The sequence below is a fragment of the Stegostoma tigrinum genome, chromosome 30 (genome assembly GCF_030684315.1).
Source record: "Stegostoma tigrinum isolate sSteTig4 chromosome 30, sSteTig4.hap1, whole genome shotgun sequence".
NCBI classification, from domain to species: domain Eukaryota; kingdom Metazoa; phylum Chordata; class Chondrichthyes; order Orectolobiformes; family Stegostomatidae; genus Stegostoma; species Stegostoma tigrinum.
The window spans coordinates 37,235,876-37,257,971 of NC_081383.1; the positions used below are offsets into that span (position 1 = coordinate 37,235,876).

At 39.1% G+C, this 22,096-nt stretch overlaps 1 protein-coding gene across 3 annotated transcripts in view; it reads right to left on the bottom strand.

Annotated features, from left to right (window-relative positions):
• Window positions 1-307: 307 nt before the first annotated feature.
• The window catches only part of LOC125465899 (zinc finger and BTB domain-containing protein 7A-like), a 189,792-nt gene continuing 168,003 nt past the window's right edge, over window positions 308-22,096 (bottom strand). For all 3 annotated transcript variants that reach the window (XM_048559872.2, XM_048559873.2, XM_048559871.2), the window contains exon 3: window positions 308-11,759. In XM_048559872.2, the coding sequence (XP_048415829.1) occupies window positions 11,276-11,759 (484 nt within the window). In that variant the 3' untranslated portion in view covers window positions 308-11,275. The remainder of the gene's footprint in view (window positions 11,760-22,096) is intronic.

The following is a 22,096-nucleotide window of genomic DNA, read 5'->3' on the forward strand; positions in this document are numbered from 1 at the left end:
GGCCTGCTGTGTTCATCCAGCTCTACACCTTGTTATCTCATTCATAAACCAGATGGGTTTTCACAACAACTGACAGTAGTTATCTGGTTACTAGATTTTAATTCCAGATATTTATTTAACTCAAATTTCACCATGTTCCGTGGTGGGATTTGAAGCTATGTCCTATAGTATGTTAGCCTGGGGTTCTGGATACTAACCCAGTGACATTTCCACTAACACCACTGCCTCCCTGACTATTTAGGCATTATGTCAGCAAAATCTGGAAAACATTCCTGAACCAGGGCAAAGAACATTTGAAAAAAATAAGCCACACAAACACATCTTGGGGAAACTCAAAAGTCATCTATTAGTGCAAAAAAAATTCATTTAACAAGTTACAGTACAGTCTTCAAAAAGTAACATACAGCTTTGATTGCTTTGCAAAACTAACCCTGAAGAGGAGTGAAAACAAATTTTTACATTTAAAAATGGGTTTGAAATCTGCTCGGTGATCACGACGAGTCTTTGATTTCGTCTGCAGAAATTCAATTGCCTATCATTACACTAAACCAGCATACAGCTGGCTCAGCCTAAAATGGTAAGAAACCATCAGAACTATGGGAAGTGCAATCTCAGTAAAAGTGACTTTATTTAGTAGGAATTAAAAGCTTTATGAAGTAAAAAATATATACTTTTGTTATCCATTAACAAGGGAAAAGTATAAAGATGACAAATTATATACTGTTACCGCCTTCACCAAAGCCTCAATTACTTTACTCCTACCAATTACAAAAATATTGCTTATGACAAACCAGAAATGAAACGTCCCAAGGTTTCTCTCTCCTTTGACACTAATCTGCCCAATCTTTATTTGATTAGCTGATGTTGGCTTGGCAGGAAGATGGTATAAGGTTTGTTGGGGTTGGTGATGGCTGAAGAGGGAAAAGATGCAATTGCTATCAGTACCCTCAGGATTGGACAAGTAAACTGGTCAGGCCCTAACGCTCGATACCCAATGCTAGAAAATGTGCATGTGTAGAAGGTGATTCATGGTGTGAAAAAATCCTGCCCATGCTCGCTATTAAGCCACACTTGGGTAATTCAACATGACAATTTTCACAAGGTCAAAGTTTACATCGTGGGAGGGAGGGGGTAGGCAGCAGTAATAAAAGGAAAATTTTTAAATGGCCAAGAGTTAAAAATGCTTTGGCAGACTATAAATTCAGTAGATTCAGAACCTCAAACTATGTGGAATTCAAACCGTAAAAGACCCTGAATATCCCACTGCAATTCTAAATCTTGTTGTTCACTTACCTCAACCAATAGTGATTAGGTTTGGCCTTTGCACTTAAGGGCTGTGTAAAGAAAGGTGCAAATCAGGAAACCAAGCTGAGTATATGCATATATTGTAAATATGTTATAGGAATATCAGGCAAGGACAGAAACATCCTTGATTATAGTTTATAGTCTGTTGACATTATCTCTCTAGGCTTGTGTGTTAAAAATAGTCACAAGTGGGTAGTAAAGAGTACCCAATATTTGTGTAATTCAGCCTTCAGAGGACAAGTGAAAGGAAAACTGAAAAATTGGAGAACAGAGAAAGAACATAAGAATAAAGGAACAACCCAAAAAACAGTCAAAAGCTGTAGATTTACATTTCTACATAAATAGATTGTAGTTAGTCCTTGGCTTGATCTTTCCTTCACTGTTCTCCAGGGTGTCTAAAAATATTAACTGACATCTGCTAACTGCCCATATGCCTAATTCAGTCATTCTAACTATAGACCCAAAATTCCATTTAAAAATCCAGTTAGACACAATCCTGCATTGTTTGTCTGTTTCAGCTGGTATTACCAGCCTGTCAACCACATTTCATTTCTCATTTTAATGTTGGGAAGAAACTAGGGATTTGCATTAGGTTTCATGAACCAGACAAACTGAAGTCCCACATATTTCACTGCTAATTTGACCTTCATATTCAGCATAGAAACACCTGATAATAAGCTAACATAGCATTACTTTGCAATGGTAGGTTGCAAACTTGTATCAACGATTCCCACATGACACTGTATCGACCACAATGTGTCAAGGGACACAGCAATTATCCGATAATTCCCACTGAGGCCAGGAGGAGGAATCAAACATACTTCGAATTGCTTCTCTGGACAGAACTATGTGGCACCCTGTTTAGAATTAGGAAATCCTATACAATGGATTGAAGTAAACTGAGAATTCACAGCTCCCTGCAGTGTACATAAATATTTGTGTGTCAAGTGGTTTGCATTATCCCAGACTATATAGACTGGCACTGTGGGCAAACAAACTGTACGATGATTCAGCAGGTTTCCAGTTAAGTGTTAATGTTCTAATTATCCTGGGGAAGGTGGGAAGCAGCTGCCATTTTGTGGCAAGTTCTTTTAAAGCCCATCACACAGAAGAAAAGTTACATGATGTCCTGCTTTCTTGAACTTAATCCAACCCATCAACCATAGGTGAGTGATTCTTGTGACTGGGATTAGAAAGTATGAAATGAGTTGCTACTGAGGCAATGAGAATGGCCTGTAGTAACATACTAAACTCAATCATTCATAGATAAAGTCCATACTCATATTGCCACAATATACAGAATACAGTTTTTTATTTTCCACACTAATTTTTGAGAAAATTAAAAAAACACAAAGTATTTAAATAAAAAAACTTTACATTTTACCCAATGACTATCTCTTGAGGGTCTATGGTAAAATTATACTTTTATAAAATCACTTTTGAAAAAAGATGAGATGCAAGTTTGGTAATTGGAGTAACCAAATTAATAAAATAAATATAGTTGCAGACAGTTCCTCTAAAACAGGAATTTTTTCGGGGGTTGGGGGTGGTGGTGGTGGGGGGGGGGGGGCGGAGGCGGGTGGTGTGATGTCGGAGTGAACAGGAGGAGATGGTGGTAATTTTCGAGCAAATTTCAAACCATGGATCCCACCCTATGCTAGAACCTGAGAAAATACCCATCATCCATTACAGTACAGCATGTTATTACACAATGATAACAATAAGGCATTACATCATTCAGCCACAGCAAGCAAATACTGTACAAGGCTTTGGTATCTACCAAACTTGGCTTCTTTTCCAGTTCTTGAGGTCCAATGGACATTGGAGAAACCTAACAGAAAGGTCAGGTACTGTCTCTAGAAATCCACTAGCATGTTGAAGAGCTATTTGGGTATTTAATCCCAAATTTTAAAGTTCATTTTAATATATTTTACCAGCATAATGATTGAATAAGAGGGATATTTAAAATCAAATATAGTCAACCAGGGGAGCAAGGTCATTGAAAAAAAAATTAGTGATATTGCCAAGAAATGAGACTGTTGGTGATAGACAAAATGCTTTTGACACTTCTTACCGCATCTTAGCAAAAACAACAACTCAACGTAAATGAGAATGGAAAGGAACGTCAAATATGTTTCATATTTGTCCACTAATACCAACACAGACCTTATAAAATAAAAAATAAAGGTGCTTTCCAAAAGCTTAGGGCATTCATTAAATTATTGGGCAGGAATGGGTGATTTTACATTAATATTTTTGAACAATAAGAACTTGTATAATCAGAGTTTAGAAAGTGACAAATTGCACAGAAGGACCGAGGACAGAAAATACAAGACAAAAATAATGCAATCAGGCCTGTAAAAGGATCAAGCACCACATTAATGAAAAAATATAAATAACATTACCAATAATCATTGAACTATTTCTATTTTAAAATACTACAAATCAAAAATATATTACATTTAATTAAGAATTGCATGTCTCAGAATGATTCAAGGATGTTATGAACTTCAAGAACTGGCAGAAAATGTTCCCACAGATTCCCAAAGCCCTGCCTGTATTTCAAAGCGCATTATTATAAATATAATTCCCAAAACATTCCCAAGCTGCCAGTTGTGTAGTTTAAAATCCTTTAATCTTCACATGCCCCCTATTTTGTTTGTTTCTGTGTGTGTATGTTTATCATATTTTTAAAATCATGTCTGTTGGAATTTTATTATTGTTGTAAGATTCAGAAGTCTGCAAGTGCACTCGAATGAAAGATATGAAAATAAATGAACCGGAAAATAATTAAAAATGGGCAGAAAAATTCAAAGTGTACAATATATGTATAACAGTACTCAATTTCTTTGGATTTTTTTCAGTATAAAAACTAAGTATTTTGGACTATGCTGATTGATTTAGTGGTTTTATTTACAATGATAAAATTTACCAATAGCCCAAAGTGCAATTTTTATATTCGGTTTCTTTCCCTCCCCGGCTCAAGCATCTATGCACAAATAATGTATGGAATGTTCCCTCTGTGCTTTAACAATGAATTAAGCATAAGATGCCTCTCCACCTCTAGGCTTTTCTGCCAATGTGCCATTTCATTTGGAATAAAGAACGGAAACTCATGAAACACAACAGGAAGGTTTCTGAATCCAATTTTTGTTTGCAGGACTGTATCATAACAATAACAATTTTCATTTTCCCATAGGATAAACCAAGATCTTTAAAACCAGGGAGAACTGGGGGATTTATAAAGATCATTCAGCCATCTCTTCTCAGCGACTCAATTGCACTTCAAAAGATCCTGAACGGTTCTGTCATGACAATGTTATCTGCCATTCCAAAACATCTGTCATTTGAGAGTTGAGAGCTTCTTTCAAATACATCTTAAACTTACTTTTCACCAATTCTAAATGCTGACATTATTTTCATGGAACAATTATCTTTTTTTAAAATGTACTATTTAACATTTAATACATGTCAGGGAAATACTCATAAAGCAGTTTTTGGACTTTAGGGGCAGATTTTTCTTATCTTTCCACACAGTTTTACACATGGGATCAGCCTTGTGACTCTTCGCCACACGTACAATGCTCCACTGCAATTTCATTTTCATAAAATATTGAAACTGACTTTTCATTCATCTACTACATGAAGAATTAAGGGTAGTTTAGAAAAAATCTCAATTCTTGGCATAAAAACTATATAAAAAGTGACAGTAACCCTTGTGATCTCAAAACCTCTAATGTCACAGGATATCTGAGTGATCATTCCAGGATAGAGAGGAAAAAAAATTGAATGAACCAGTACGTAGTGCAGATACAACAGGAGGAAATTACTTTAGGCTATGATTGGATTTCTTATGTGCTTATAGATTGCTATTAGATATATTACATAAACAAAAGGTCAATTGGTTAATTGGGTAAAAATTAAAGTAGATCCTCAGAATTAAGGAAAAATTTGACAAAATGCTGTCTAAGATTAAAGTATTCTTATTTTAAAAAGATGAAATTTCTCTGGTTGACGGCTTTACAAACTAACAATCAAACCACATGCAGAAGGAATTTCACCCTGTAATTTTTCTACCAACTATTTTGGAGACACTAATTTGGAAACAGTTTGCACAGAGTCTTAGTTTCTACTATTCATCCTAAATCTTACAGAAATACTAAACTGTTTAATTTTACTCCTTTTAGGCCTTATGTAACTATCACCATTACTATAAGCGAGCATCAAGAATGGGCAAAGGCAGGCCTAAGTACAAACATTCATTAATCTACGCCGTGGTTAAGTCGTGGCCATGAACTCATTAAAATAGCGCAATTGACATAGTTTTCTGAATAGGTGTTCACAGCAAGTACAATCTCTAGCTAATGGAGGTCATAAATCATCTTCCCAGAAATTATTCTAAATAGAGCCCGTAGTAATTATTGGGCATGTTACAAGGGTGTATTTACACAACAACTTGTTTTTTTAAGTTGCAAAGTGGATGTGAAGTCAGAGCCCAACCCAATTTTGGACAGTAACAGCGAGAATGCCTGGAGGGCAGTGTCGTTCTATATCCTATTTGAGATTAGATGGTCCTCAACTTTTTTTGATGCTGCACTGCATTTTTGAAAGTGTTGGGGGCATAGACCCCTTCCACTCGCGAATATTATTGGATAAATTCCACATTGTTTTGAAATGTTTATGGGCATAGCTTCCTGCACAGTCTAAACATTGAAATGTTAGCTGCCAAAATGAGAAGCTCAGCACATTCATATAATTGTGTCAGTTGCAATGCAACTGTAGCAAAAGATCCAGCTAGTGTCTATCAGAAACCCTTACACACCTACTCACGGTTACTGAATAATCCCCTGCCTGTAACTTATCAAAAGGAATTTTTAAAAAAATGTATTGCTGTATTCAGGATTGCTAAGATTGAACTCAAAACTTCAAACATTACACCTACAGAAAAATGAGTTCTTTATTTGGGCTCTCATCATAACATTCCTACAATTTGCTGTCATTTTTGTGGTTTTGAACATTTAATATCCTAATGGAAATGGAAACCTAAACCTCACCCAGTTTTGCTCAACATTTCCCTGCAATATCAGTACAGCAGTGTCACTTCCTACAGTGCTCATTACCCTGGTGCAAGACTGACAATGGATGATTTACCTTTCTAATAGCTACTGGATTAGATTCAAGCTAATTTTGTGCTGTATTCCTGCTCATAAGGAACTAAGTTATGCTGGTCCAGTTCATTCTGAGCGAGAGAGGAGCCAAGTTCAGAACTGCTGCTAGAGGAGTAATCATCCCAGCACACGCTCTTCGGTTAAAAGGCCGAGGCCAGGAGACATCATGGAGAAGGGCAGCAGGGAGACTAAAAAGGAGTTTAAAAAGTCCTGATTTACAGAAAGCATTTCGCCACTTCACAATTTTAGAATTAATGCAAGTTGTAAGGCAAGATGTTTATTAGCAGAACTAAAACATAACAATCATTCTGTAATGTGATTTTATAAAATTCTCTTTACAGTTGGGATTTATTTACATGATTAGAACTACTATAAAATTGAGATGGACTTAATACAGATTACACTTGGCTGAATAAGACAAACTTGGATGTTAAAACATATGAGGGCATTTCAAGTGACTGCTCATTACCCCCATGAATTGAAGACTCACGATCCCAGTTGTGATCAGTGTGCTCTGTTCACAAATATTGACCAAGAATTAAGGTTACAAACTCGCTGAGTTGTTCAGAATTCACTCAGATTTATGTACTGGGCACTACTGTGAGTAAACCTGGTGAAAAGGGGCATTAATAAAGAATTTAATTTTCTTTAAACATGTTTAGAAATTATTTTCAAAAATGACAAATATCTGTTCCTCCTCTCTTCCTTGAAGTCACTTCTCAAACTAGTGCTTTGAAAATGCTTTCAGTCATATTGCAAGGTGTCTCACCATTAAATTGTGCCAAAGTTTGAAGGGGTGCTGAAGTTTTACTGTGGTGAAGGTGGTATATAAATGAACATTGTCTCTGACAATACAATAAAGAGCTGGTTGACTAAGTGTGGTAATTGAAGGTCGTGAGATGAAACCCTTCAAGAAATACATCTGACCAAAGTTGGCAATCCTATGCTGAATGGAGCCATTGGAGGCTTCCAGTCACCAACTGGATTGATTCCTATCAATTCTCAGCTGGTGTTCATATCGCAGATTTGTTTAGAACAGGAAATTGATCTGCTCTCTGTTCATCCTGCTATGAGAATGCTTCAAGCTGGTTGGCCACAAAGAAAGCTGTTCTTCCTGCAAGTGAATAGAATGGTGGTGGGCAGGCGTAATCAAAGTGATAGATGCAAGATACAAGAAATTAAGTAGATGGTGATTGCACCCCTTTACACAATACCATGTGACCACTGGTGAAATTATTTAGAATGTATATTTGAGGAGAGGAAGAGAGTAGGAAGAGATATATACTTTGAAAATAAATATTTTGCTTATGAAAATTTGCTTTATTCCTGGAAATCACCATGCAAAATTTTACATTCACAAAATTGTTAAATGCAAGATGTATTTGTTGTATTTTCCCCACTCCTACCTAAGTTTGGATTTTAAACTATGTGAGTAGGACAACAGAAAGAGTTTTAAGCTGATGAAAAGTAACTTTAAGACTAATATACTCTTAAAACACTTGGAATCCATAATCCTCTGGAATGAACTCTGAAGCAAATATTTGGATTCATTTAAGAAAACAAATTTAGATCCAGCAATTGGGCAAAATAGCAGTGTACATAACTGAATAGATGAATTAAGACTGAAAAACTGGCCTTTAGTATGGTGAGTAATTTGTGATTATGGAACAACGGTCGTCATCAGTTTCACTAATAAATCTAACAACATCTGAAACCCAGCATTAAACTTTCTTCATCTATAAAACCACCCCTCCATCCCCAACGATCCTCAAAATTTAAAGTTTTACTACATTGTTTCAGTAGACCAAGTGTGTCAAGGGGACAATCATGGTAGGACAGCTCGGTAAAAACAAGATCAATCAGCACATGATGCCACAGCAAGGAAGGGGGCGAACAGAGCAGTTTACATTAATCCAGTGACTAGACATAACATTGCTAGAATTGGAGATTAGGAGTCAGGGCGTGCAGGGAGAGAAGATCTTAGAAAATATATTATTATACATATACATAACAGATTGGCCACAAAGATATGGCATCTTGACTACTTTGCTCAACTAAACTGAATTGCCAGTACTTCAATGAGTCACAGAACTTAGCCAAGGAAACGGCTCTGAACTTGATCTAAAATGGTTAACTGCTCAGCAAGTCCAAGGAAATAGCCCACTTGTTTTTTCATATCCTCCCACAGCTTAAGTCTGTCTAACCAATGCTGTGTTTCATGAGAATTCCAAGTACAATGTTAGTTCAGAATTCATACAACACTATCACATTCGTCATTGGGAAACAAGTTCACAAATCTACACAAATATATGACGAGCCTCTTCATTCGAACATTCTAGAAAAATCATAACCCCGCATGTAGCATGCATTTTTAACAGCTCCCTCTATTGTAGAGAAATCATATTTTAAAAAGAAAATTTAAATAAAGAGTGATCACACTCCCCAACCCCTGCATAACACACGCCTTGTTCAAACACACTTTCATACAACTCTCAAAGACAGCATTTTAAAGAGGGTGTGTATAAGAATGACAAAATACTCCGAACACAAATATACATCAATGAGTTTTGACTGTTGGTATCCTGAACTTGTTGACTATTCACCAACCAAAAACATATGCTGAAGGTGTATTCCACATCTAACAGTGCTTGTTCCTGCATGTTGAAGATTTTTTTAGTGCAAAAAATAAGGAATGTGGTAAAATGTTGCCTGTAGTGGTGTCTAACATCCTTTCCCCTCTAAGCTCCCACACCCTCTCCTCTTCACACAGTGCTGAAATACACATCTTGCCCCACAAGTTCACTATCAAAAAGTAAGGTCAATCCATTAAATAAAATCTTATTAAGTGAAATATATATTATTTACACACCCACACTAGGACTTGTTAGCCAAAGAATACACCCAATGTTGCTTCAGTTCCCCATATGAGACTGGAAATAGTTTGGAGGGAACAAGACCAACTGGTGAGGATGTTGCAGCCAGCCTACCATGGCCAACCAATTAAAGAAAAAAAAAACTTATTATTTATAGAGTAGGTGGCTATTCAGTTCAAAGATTGAGAGAGATTAGGAGCTTTCCTCACTAATAAGCTCTAAGCCTGTTGTTGCATGACAAAGTTTAAATACAGCATAGATTCTAAAAATGCCATTAGAACTCTTCCCTCCTAAAAAAATCACCACTCTCTAATAAAACTCTACAGTAAATAAATGTTTTGTCTGTTTTTGGCATTCTCTATGGTAGTTAAATGTTTGCCACGAACTGAAGGAATTATTACCGACATCTTAAAGGCTCAAGATCTACTTTTTATGTAAGCTCTGTGGAGCAGCAACAAAATGTAGGTCAAGGATTCACTCTATGGCAGCTTTCAAGAAAGCCGACACAGTGCAAGGCCAAGTTACTTCCAGTACTGGTTATAATAGGCACCAGCTTTCATCTTTTTGCCTGGATACACCGTAGCAAAGCCAAGATTGTAACTTGGATTGAATGCCAGTCAGAGTACTGTGCCACCAAATAATAATTTACTTCAAGAGAGAAGGCACAGTGGCCTGCTAAACACAATTAATTAGAATGAAGGTTTCTCTTTTTCCATTGCATTAAGATTCTTGGATTTTTCAACATCCCAATGTTTTCTGGAGTGGATTACTAGCAAAATTAATTTACAATTCATGCCACGCATTTCAATAAAATCTTACCTTTTGAAATCATTTTACAATCTCACTTTCTTTCCCCAATTTCCACCCCCCCCCCCCGTCCCGCCTTCTATGGACTAAACTGATGAACACTGGGTGAGGGCCTTGTATGACCTAGCCCAAATTGAGCTCTTGGCTATAAGTGCAATGAGCTTAGAGGGTCTATATAATTATTATGTTACAAAATAGAATTAGTAGTTTTTCTCACCCTTTCCCTTTCTCCATATTTGACTGATTAGGGATTCACTTGTAAACATTTTTACATAGGGTCCTGATCTGCAAACAGCTGAAACCCCCTGTATAAAAGTGCTAGACCTTCCAACTTTATTGCTAACTCGAAAAGGTACAAGCCTTTTCCATACCATCTCACTCCCGAATCCTTTCAAATTCACTATTGTCACACACGCTTTACATTCAGTAAACGTTCTTTTAAAAACAACTAAATTCTTATATTTTAAACCTGTTTGCAAAACAGCAAAAACTTTTCTTTTTCAAAATAAAAATTAATTGGAACCTGACTTTGGAAACAAAATAAACTAAATATTCTTTTAAAAACACCTAGAAATTTGTATTACTAGAGTCAATCTCATTACAGCTGTTCATGTCCTGTGTTTGTACTGTATAGTCATAAGTTCAAATGTTAAAAATAAAGGCTAGTTACACCAAACTATGAATTCAAAAAAAAATCATAATTTAACGTTACTTTCTGTTGATTAAAATTAGAAATTGACCAACGCCAATACTGGATACCTGTGGTGATATTAGGGTAAGTACCTACATGAACCTTGGCCCCTCACATTTATCCATTAGCATGATTTGCACCGAGGGTCAGCAAACATCTGAACATGTACCAAGGATCAATACCGATCAGTTACCAGGGCCTGAAAAGTGTAGCATGGGTCAACTTCAACTTAAGATTCTAGCAGTGATATCCTTTGTCTAAACTGTAAAACAAGAGGTCTAGCATTCTACTACCAAGCTATTTCTGAATTAAAGTAAAAAAAAACCTTCTTGCCCATTTTTTTTTTTAAAAAGGATGAGGAACTACTAATAGAAGGTTTGTGCCCCTATTCCCTGCCTATCCCACCCACCTCCCTGTTGCCATGATTTGGTTTAGCTTTCACACAATTGGCTTTTGTTATCCTCAAGCAAATCCTCATCTACATTCAGCCTCTCAGGAGGCTTTTCATTTTCCAAAATCTTGGAGCAATCTTCTTCTGGTCGGTCTTCAAAGTGCTGTTGGTTGCTGTTTTCTTCCAACTCCATGTTCAGGTTGGCAGACTCCTCCCCGACGCCCTCTCCACAGCCAGGATCATTCAACCCCTCGGATACGAGGCTGCTGGTGTCCCTTACCCGAGGCTTGCGTCCTCTTGTGGAGGGGGTGCCGTTGCAGCCCTCCTTTTTAAGGTGCCTGTGCAGATGGTCCGAGCGGACGAAGGTCTTGAAGCAGGAATCGCACTGGTAGGGGCGAAGGCCTGTATGAGCACGCATGTGATTCTTCAGGTCATAGTTGTGCGCAAATGCAGCTCCACACTCAATACACAAATAGGGCTTCTCTCCTGTATGCTTCCTCATATGAACTTTTAACTTGTCCTGTCTAAACGGCAGAAGAAAAAGACACAGGTTAGAAAAAGGAACATCTCTCCAGATCCAATTCTCAATTTAGCAAAATTTTAGATCATACATTTAACCATCCCAACCTTCTCTTCATTATAGAATCTCGAAATGTTCTAAACGAAAAGTATTGCTTAGCCGAGTTACTATCCTATTTATTGCTCTTCACTCTTACTCTATTAAACTGATGTGGTGTTTGGACTCTGGGGAGCAGCCTCTCCTTTGCATTTCTACAGCAAAAAAGAAGCAACGTTCAATTCATTTGTCTAGTTCCTGAACCAAAAACCTGTGAGTTCAAATGAGACCTTAAATCGCAAAAGTCTACACTTCTGATTATAATACTTAATTGTGAGCCTAACCAGATAACTACAGACTTTCCTGATTTTGTTTTGAAAATGGGATTGATCAGGCCAATGAAGGATGTATCACATTAAAAAGTTCACTGTATTAAAAGGTTCAGTGTATAGAAAAGCTGTATGGGAATGGCTCCAGGAATCGGGAATGAAAGGTGAGAAGATAGATTTCAGAAGCTGAGGTTTTCTCCTCAGAGAAGAGGAAAGTTGAGAGAATGGAGAGAAGTGTTCAATATCATTATTGAACTGACAGAGAAGACAGAAAAAAAAACCTTTGAGCAGAAGACACTTATACTGATTGGCAAAGAGTCAAAGACAACACAAGCAAAATCCCATTTTGTTTAACACAGTGAGTGATCAGGGTGCATTGGGGAGGCAATAGTCTCATGGTATTATTGATAGACTGTTAATCCAGAGACCCAGGTAATGTCCAGGGGACCTGGGTTCAAATTGCATCGTGGCAGATGGTGGAATTTGAAATCAATGAATATCTGGAATTGAGTGTCTAATGATGACCATAAATCTGTTGCTGATTAGATTAGATTCCCTACAGTGTGGAAACAGGCCCTTCGGCCCAACAAGTCCACATCGCCCCTTGAAGCTTCCCACCCAGTCCCATCCTCCTACAACTCACATACCCTGGAACACTATGGGCAATTTAGCATGGCCAATCCACCTAGCCTGCACATCTTTGGACTGTGGGAGGAAACTGGAGCACCGAGAGGAAACCCAAGCAGACACAGGGAGAATGTGCAAACTCCATACAGACAGTTGCCCGAGGCTGGAATTGAACCTGGGGGTCCCTGGTGCTGTGAGGCTGCAGTGCTAACCACTGAGCCACCGTGTTGCCCCTAGTGGGGGGGAAAAAAAGTCCATCAGGTTCACTAATGTCCTTTAGGGAAGGAAACTGCCATCCTTACCTGGTCTGGCCTACATGTGACTCCAGACCCACAGCAATGTGGCTGACTCACAACTACCCTCTGGGCAGTTAGCCATGGGTAATAAATGCTGGTCTTGCCAGCTACGCCCTCATCCCGTGAATGAATTTTTTTTAAACTGTGACATTCACAAGGGAACTTTCAAAAAGCAACTGAAGACAACCATTTTCCAAGGCTGTAAGTTGAAGGTCAGGGAGTTGAACTCACTGCATCTTGTGGCGAGATGACACAGCCCAGGTAGGCCAAATGGCCTCCTTAAAAGCTGTAATCAAGATTATACACTGAAAATTCTAGGAAGTAATGGGCCTGTCAAAAATGGAATTCGAGACTTCACAAATACTTTAAACAGATAATAATTTTACATTCAAAGCAGTATGGGTGTATTCTGAGATGGGAAAAGTGTATGTATAAGCATATTGGCAGTTATGCAGTAAGAACATTCGCTGTAGGATGGGATTGGAGGGAAGGTCCACACAGAACTGACACCTGGAACCCCAGGCTATTTATATACGGAGTGTAGGGAGTGAAGGCCTCCATTCGCAATGTCACTCTAAGTGTGATAACTTGCATGTTGACCTCTTCTCATCTAGGGTCTACAAACCCTAATCCTTGGAGTTATGCTACAAAGTTTCAGCAGGCTTTTAACAGATTTCAAAATAACTTACTATTCACATTTTGTGGTGAACAACCAGCTGTTTTTGGAAATGTCACCATAAGGTTCCCTGCAAGTGACAATAATTTGATAACAAAAACAGACTTTCCAAAATCCTTTCAATATCAAGCAAGGTATAATCACCAACTAAAGCACAAATGGCTTAGGGCTCTTGGTCTCCCGGTGAAGACTTCGGTTTCCATTTATTTATTGAGGTGTCGTATTACGTCTCACTGATGGGTTTCTAGCACATTTCAATATTGTATAGTACAAGATAACTTCGTTGCTAAAAGTACCAATGTGTGCGCTCACGTAGAGAAACATAGGGACACTCACTATTTCTAAACAGCTCTAAGGGGGAAAATTTCCGTAGAATCCCTATAGTGTGGAAACAGGCCGTTCAGACCAACAAAGTGCACACCTGCTCTCTAAGGACAATCTCACCCAGAGCCACCCCCCCCACCCAATCCCTGTAACCATGCATTTCCCATGGCTAATCCACCTAGCCTGCACATCCCTGAACACTATGGGCAATTCAGCGAACTTGCGCATCTTTGGACTGTCGGAGGAAAGCCATGCAGACACGGGGAGAACGCGCAAACTGTACACAGAGGATGGAATTGAACCCTCATCCCTAATGCTGTGAGGCAGCAGTCCTAACCACTAAGCCATCGTGCCACCCCAAAGACAGCATTGCTCCAAAAGATGCTCAACATTAAAATGACGTGGTTTCAGAGTTTTTTTTAAATTTGTGATTCAGGTGTTTTAAAGAAATGAGTCAGGCGCATTTCTGACTTTCAAAATAAGAACAGGGACAAAGTGGAATCCAGAAAATTCAAAACTTGATGCAGAAAATATATTAAGTTTTCTGACGGTGGATCAACACTACAGAGCATATGATTAGGGGTAAGGATCATAATATGGTAAACACATGACCGGTTCAGCAACATAGCGCTGTGTTTACCAGCATGCAACTGAGGATACACCCTACAACGCGCCTATTAGAGTGTAATGTGGGTGGAGGCAGAAACAATCTATTGTATTGTTCAGCTAATGTTGCAGTAATGATAGGATAACTAGAAACGTAAGCTTGTACTGAGAAATATTCATGTGCAAATGTTTTCAGATCAATTTTCCTATTGCTGCATCGTTCAACAGAAACTCCTTTGAAAATGCAGTGCTCATCAGTACAGATTGCTTAGATTTCCATTCGTTCTTTGTTGACTATTAATCTTTACTATGCAAGTGCAGCTTGTGCCTCATTTACTATGTGAGCAGAGTGCAATAATGGATAGACCTTGCCTCTCCAAAATGGCCAGAGATGGTTGCAGTGATCTGTAATAAGTTTGTGTGAACTGCTGTAGTCCATCTGGTGTACGTACACGCTCTTGTTGAGAAGGGTGTTCAAGAACTTTGACCCAGCGGCAACAAAAGAACAGCAAATATAATTGGGAGGATGGTGGGTGGCTTGGAGGGGAACTTGCATTTGGTGGTGTTCCCATGCATTTGTTCCCTTGGTCCTTCTTGGTGATAAAATTGGCAAGTTTAGAAGGATCTGTCAAAGGATCTTTGGTGAGTGGGGCACCGAATTTTGTGCGTTGCTGATGGAAGAGGAGAATATTGAAGGTGGCAGATGGATTGTCAAGTCAGTTGGGTGGTTTTGTCCTGGATAGTGTCAAGTTTCAAGTGTTTTTGGAGGTGTATTCCATCACACTCCTGACTTGTGCTTTGTAGATGGTAGTAAGGCTCTGTGGAATCACAGGCAAGTTTTGAATTTTAAGAAAACAACCTACCCTTGTAGTCAATGTTGTTATGGTTGGTCCAATTCAGTTTCTTGTCGATGGTAAGCCCCAGATTGTTTGCAGTAGGTGATTGAATAGCAACGCTACTAAATGTTAAAAAGGGAGGAGGTTTGGTTTTCTCTTATTGGAAATGATGATCATTGCCGAACTTACACGGCATGAGTGTTACTTGCCACTTTTGAGTCAAGCCCAAATACTGTCCAGGTCTGGCTGTTTCTTATAGTTCCTGTATCTGAAGAATGACAAATTATGAAGCAATATGCAATCATCAGCAAACATCTTCATTTCTGACCTCATAGAATCCCTACAGTGTGGAAACAGGCCAGTCAGCCCAACATGTCACACCAGCTCTCTGAACAGCAACCCACCCAGACTCACCTCACACCTCGCATGTACACCCTATCCCTACAACTCTATTTCCCATGGCTAATCCACCTAATTTACATACCCCTGGACACTATGGGCAATTTAGCATGGCCAATCCACCTAATCCACACATCATTGGACTGTGGGAGGAAACTGAAGTACCGAGAGGAAACCCAAGCAGACACAGGGAGAATGTGCAAACTCCATACAGACAGTCGCCAGAGTCTGGAATTGAACCTGGACCCCTGGTGATGACAGACAGCAGTGGAAGAAAAGTCATTGATGAGGATGTTAAGCATATTTTGGTGTAGAACACTATCCTGAGGAACCAGAGCTCTTCTGGCATAGTGGTAATGTCCCTACTTCTGAACAAACAAGAGAAATCAGATTGGAGGAGTGGTATGGGATTTGATAATACTCAACAGACTGATAATTTGGCTTTCGACTGCTTTACTACCCAGACTCTATACAAGGTCCAAACAAACTGGTAACATGGTGTATGTGCCAAGACAAATTTAAGAAATTTAAGACAACGAGTGCAACATGAATTCGGTAGAACAAAACCTTCAAAAGGGTGTAATTCAAGGATTTTTAGCATTTGTTTCCTGAACTTGGCTGCCCTGAATAATTTAGGAATGAGTAAACATCAATGCAAATTTAGGGGTGGCACGGTGGCTCAGTGGTTAGCACTGCGGCCTCACAGCGCCAGGGGCCCAGATTCGATTCCCGCCTCGGGTGACTGTTTGTGCGGAGTTTGCACATTCTCCCCGTTTCTGCATGGGTTTGCTCCGGGTGCCCCGATTTCCTCCCACAGTCCAAAGATGTGCAGGTTAGGTGGATTGACCATGTTAAATTGACCGCAGTGTTCAGGGGTGTGCGAGTTATAGGGGATGGGTCTGGGTGGGATGCTTCAAGGGGCTGTGTGGACTTGTTGGGCCGAAGGGCCTGTTTCCACACTGTAGGGAATCTAATCTAATCTAATAAAAGGACAAGATTGAAGCTGTCACAATCACCTTCAGCCAGAAAGAATCAAACCGATGATTCATCTCAACTTCCTCCCAAAGGCCCCAATTGAGGATTTTTAAAGCTTAGTAACTAAATGTAATATAGGAAATGTGCATACAGTTAGACACATGCCAGTCCTTCACCAATTTGATTCGCTCCATGTGATACCAAGAAACAGATGAGTTTCTTTCACAGGCTTGGGTCTAACAAGATATTGACTATAGGACTAAATACCCATACTCCAGAACTACCTGCACTACAAACCAAGCTGTTCCAGTGAAGCTACAGGAACGGCACCTAACCACCAATGTAGAAATGCGTTCAGATATACTCTGATCTCAAAGCTGGATAAATCCAATCTGGCAAAATACAACACATTCAGCTGACTCCAGACACTTTGCTGATGGTCAAAGTCCTGTAGCCAACGACACTTGAAACTTGACACTCTCCAGGACAAAACCATTCAACTGATTTGACAATCCATCAGTAAGTGTTTTCAAGTGGCATTTTGTTGAATTTATAAAGAGTCATTCATGTAGTAAAATATCCAAGGCACTTCACAGGAATATTATAAAACACAAAGAACTATAAAGGACAGATTTACCAATGCTCAGTTTTGGTTCCCGTAAGACTACTCTGCTCCTGATCTCATTTCAGCTTTCACAAGGAGACCTAAGTGATTATGTTTGTTGAAGCTCAATCATTTCAGCCCTGAGACATGACTGCAGGATTTCCTCAGGGTTATGTTCTAGGACCAATCATCTTCAACTACATCAACAATCTTCCCTCCATCGTAAATGATGATGATTGTATAACATTCAATTTCATTCACAATTCCATGGAAAATTAAGCAGACCATGCCTGCAAGCCACAAGACCTGGGTAATATTCAGACCTGTATGGTTAAGTGGAAGTAAGATTCACGTTACAATGTGGCAGACAATTATCATATCCACCAAGGGAGCTGCTCCAACCATCTCTTCTTGACACTGGCATTACCAAACAATTCCCCATCATTAACATCTGGGGGTCACTGATGATCAGAACATTAATTGGATTAAGGACACACAAGCTGTGGCTGTGGCTACAGGACCAGATAAAGGGCTGGGTATTCAGTGATAGATCATTTACCTCCCAACTCCCAAAGGCTTTCCTAACAAGGCACAGAAATATGATATTTTCTACTGGTTGCACATGTTGTGTTCAACAACATTCAAGAAACGGGACAAACTAATCCAGTTGTTTGGCAATCCATCAACTACCTTAAAACATTCATTCCCTCCAACACTGGTAGACTGTAGCAGCAATGTGTAGTACCTTTATGATGCATCTCACCAAGTCTCTACCAATAGTGCCTTCTAAATACATGACATAACACCTACTATCTAGATGAATAAGGGCAAAAGAGCACCGAATCCCACCACGTTCAATTCTAAACACACATCACCCTGAAGAGATTTGGAAAGATATTGCTCTAATTTGTCATCAGGTCAAAATGTTGGAATCCCTTGCCAAGAAACAATGTGGGTGTACCTTGCAACACCTTCTCAAGGGTAATTAGGCATACGGAATAAATTTTGGCCTGACAGCAATACCCACTTCCTGCAAATGACTGCAAAAGTTATTTGCCAATAATCCTAGGAAAATGGTAGCATTGCTCAAGGGAAAATAGTTTTGCAATGAAAAGACAGACTACATTCTTGAACCCTTGTCTTTAAAACTTCTCTTATACAAGCATGTTTGATGAAGTCATCAGAATGGACAGAAAGATAACTATCCAGTTCAATTTTGAAGCAAAATTGATTCAATTTACAGGGCCTCCGGTCGAGGTCAAAAAGACTACAAAAAAATTCTTAAGAATCTCACCTTCATGTTACAGAGAACTGATGAAAGAAAAATATCTTACTTTTTTATAATGGCTCATGTCACTTTGTGGACGATTGAGGACTTTTAAAACTTAGTAACTACATAACATAGGAAATGTGTAATTGAATAAAAATCAGATAATCCATTATAGGGATGAGGGCCAGAACTTAGGAAGAATTCTCCAATCTTGTTTGAACATGGTGATGGATTTCTATTTCATCCGAGAGGACAGATGGGGCATGAATGTAATGTTGTAGGTGAAAGATGGCGTTTTCAACAGTGTAGCACTCTATCACTAAGATCATAGCCTGAATTTCAAACAAGTGTCTACAGTGAGGCTTGACATGATTTCCTGACTCAGATGCAAAAAAGCGACTCACTTGAGCCAGTGGCTGTACGCGAATATTGCAACATGAAGAGATTCTTCTGCCAACCTGTTCAGTTGGAGTTTATTCTCTTTATCACTAGCATCAACCAGTTCTTGTATCTCAAGTCCTTTGTGTGATTGGATTATGCTTTCCCATTTTGGTACTGTCTGTAATTTTTCTGAATGTCACGTCCTCTAAGCTAATATTGAAATCACGAATGTACACAGTGAACTGAAATGGTCCCAAATCAGAACTTCATGAAACATCACTGTTCGTGCTCCAAATCACTTGCAACTTATCCAGTTAGAAGCCACATTTGAAAATGAGATGGAAAAGGCTGATCACGAATGGCAACAGGTTTCACAGACTGTCTTTTGAGTTGAAGAAAGGAAATGGGGGAAAGCGATATTCCTTCAAAAAGATTCTCAGCCACTATGAAACACAGAAGAACCTTGGCCTCGTTGGAACGAGTAAAGTGAAACAGATGGATTGCAATTTAATTAAAAAATAGAATGTATTAAAAACAAATCCCAGTGAAAGCTCTAGGAAATGAGGCTGTGCTCAAAGTGTTTAGATGGAAGATGCTACTGTGCTGTGATGAAAGTGGGGATCTGAGGTCTGATGGAGTTTGGTCCCAGCAGGGCCACCAGATATCAAAGGTTTAACCTGTCTTGCTACCATTGTCTAGCATGATGGAACTGCATCCATAACAATGCATAACCCTAACCCTATTTTCAGGCCCAAGACTTCAAGAAAACAACTATTAGAAGTAGCTTTTCAACTCTGTTTTCCAATTTCTATTCTTGCCTTGTGCCCTCATTCTCCAGCTTCCTCTCGCCCACCCTTCCAGACTTTGCATTAATACAGCTGGAATATGGACACAGTCAAATGATTAGACTCAATCAATAGATCATTTTGCTTTCTTTGGCAGAAGCTGGACCTTGATTGATGAAGCCTTCTTTTAAATCTCAACTTCAGTCTACGTTTAGATCGTAACTTTATCGTAAGAAAATGTCCCACAGTAATTCAAAGCCAAAGATGACATGACACAATGATAGGCCAAATAGCCAAAAGCTTGGTTAAAAGTGGGTTTCAGGAATATCTTAAGGAAGGAGAGGTAAAGATTTGAAGAGTAAAAGCAAAATACTGTACATGCTGGAAATATGAAACATACAGATGACTGGAGAAGAGTTATACCAGATTCATAACAATAAATCTGTCTCCACAGATACTGCATGATCTGCTGAGTTTCTCCAGGGTGTGTCAAATTTGGAGAGGTTTAGGGAGGGAACTGCACAGTTTAGACAGCTGACGGTACAGATCGTCGGGCCAGAATTAGATGAGAATATGTATATTTCAGGGTTATGAGGGGGAAGAGATTACACAGAAAGGAAACTGGGTCAACCCTGGGGAGATTTAAGAAAAACAGGAATTTTAAAATCCAAGCATTGTTTGATGGGAGATAGTATAAGTCATGAGAACAGAGGTGATAAATGAGAGGGACCTGCATACGGGATGAGTAATGGCTGGGGCAAAGTCAGGTAAAATTACGGACACGATAGAGTAGAAGCTCAAAAGGGGGTGGGAGAGAAAGGGAGGGGGAGGGAGGGAGGAGCAATGGTTCTTATGGACAAGATTAACTGGGAACAACACGAAGGGAGATAGGAGACTCTTGTACAAAATGAGAGTTCTGTTGAAATAAAACCTGAACTGGTTACATAGGTATCCGTGTTAGTTTGGGCAATTGTCAGGTTCTTGTGTTCTTCAAGTACTTTAAAAATAAAGTGTTCACATCACACTTGAGACAGCTATGTTGGAACAATATCTCACTCTGCTGTGGATGCTATTCCCTACAGGTTTCTGGGTTGCACCTTCTACAGTGATCTTACAGTGGCAGCAGCTGTTATAATATAAACAAATCCAATTGATCCTTTTACTGATCCCAGATTCAACACAGAATATTTCCATATTATTGCACCTAAATGTCTGGATTCAGAAAGGAAACTTCAAGCATTGCTCCTGTAGACCCTTTTTTCCTTTCAGTGGTAATGCTTATATTCCAACTAACTCCTTGTGCCTTTCGTCATAGCTATGAAGAGGGCCAAAAAGAGAACTGGAGAAACATTTTTTAAAAAGGAGGGGTACAAGGATGTGGATGATGCAAAGGTTTTTGACAACTATGCTTTCAGTTTTTGTTTTAAAATCTTGCTCAGGTTATCTCCTATAGTATTCTGAATTGCCCTCTTCAACTAACCAGTCCTGGACTCCACCAACATTGTAGACTACTACCCTATCTCCAATATTTCTTTTCCATCTAAAGCTCTTGAACATGTTATCTCTTTGTTCCAAAACTTCATATATAAATCCCTACAATCATATTTCTGCCCCGATTTATACAGCTTTTTAATCAAAGTTGCTAATGACATCCTTTGTGACTATAATTTCTACAAAGCCCTGATGATGCCTTAGCTGGCCTATTGCATTCTGTTCAGGGACCACACTATAGGAAGGATGTGAGGATGTTTGAGGGGGTGCAGTGGAGACACAGAGGGAAAAAAAATCAAGCAGTGAGCGGCTAAGATCAGCATTCCCTCTAATTTCTTTTCTTTTTCTTAGCCCTCTAAGGTGCTTGCACGGTAGTGATTTTCGGTACTGGATGTGAGTGCTGTGATCCACATCAGCATTCAGATCGCCATGTACAATAAGATCTTCTATGGGTTAATCAGTGCATTTAATAAGGAATTGGATCAATATTTGAAGAAAGAATTTGCAAAGCTGCAAGGAAAAGATAGAGGGCAGTAGTACTAACCAAATTGCTCCCTGATAGGGCCAAAGACATGATGGGCAAATGGCCTCTGACCAGCTTGTAACCATCCTATGGTCTATCCAGTCCAGGACTGGTATGTTGGAAATCTGAGTTGCAAAACCTAAACTTTGCCATCAGTGAAATTATGCAGTCTAATCAGCAGAT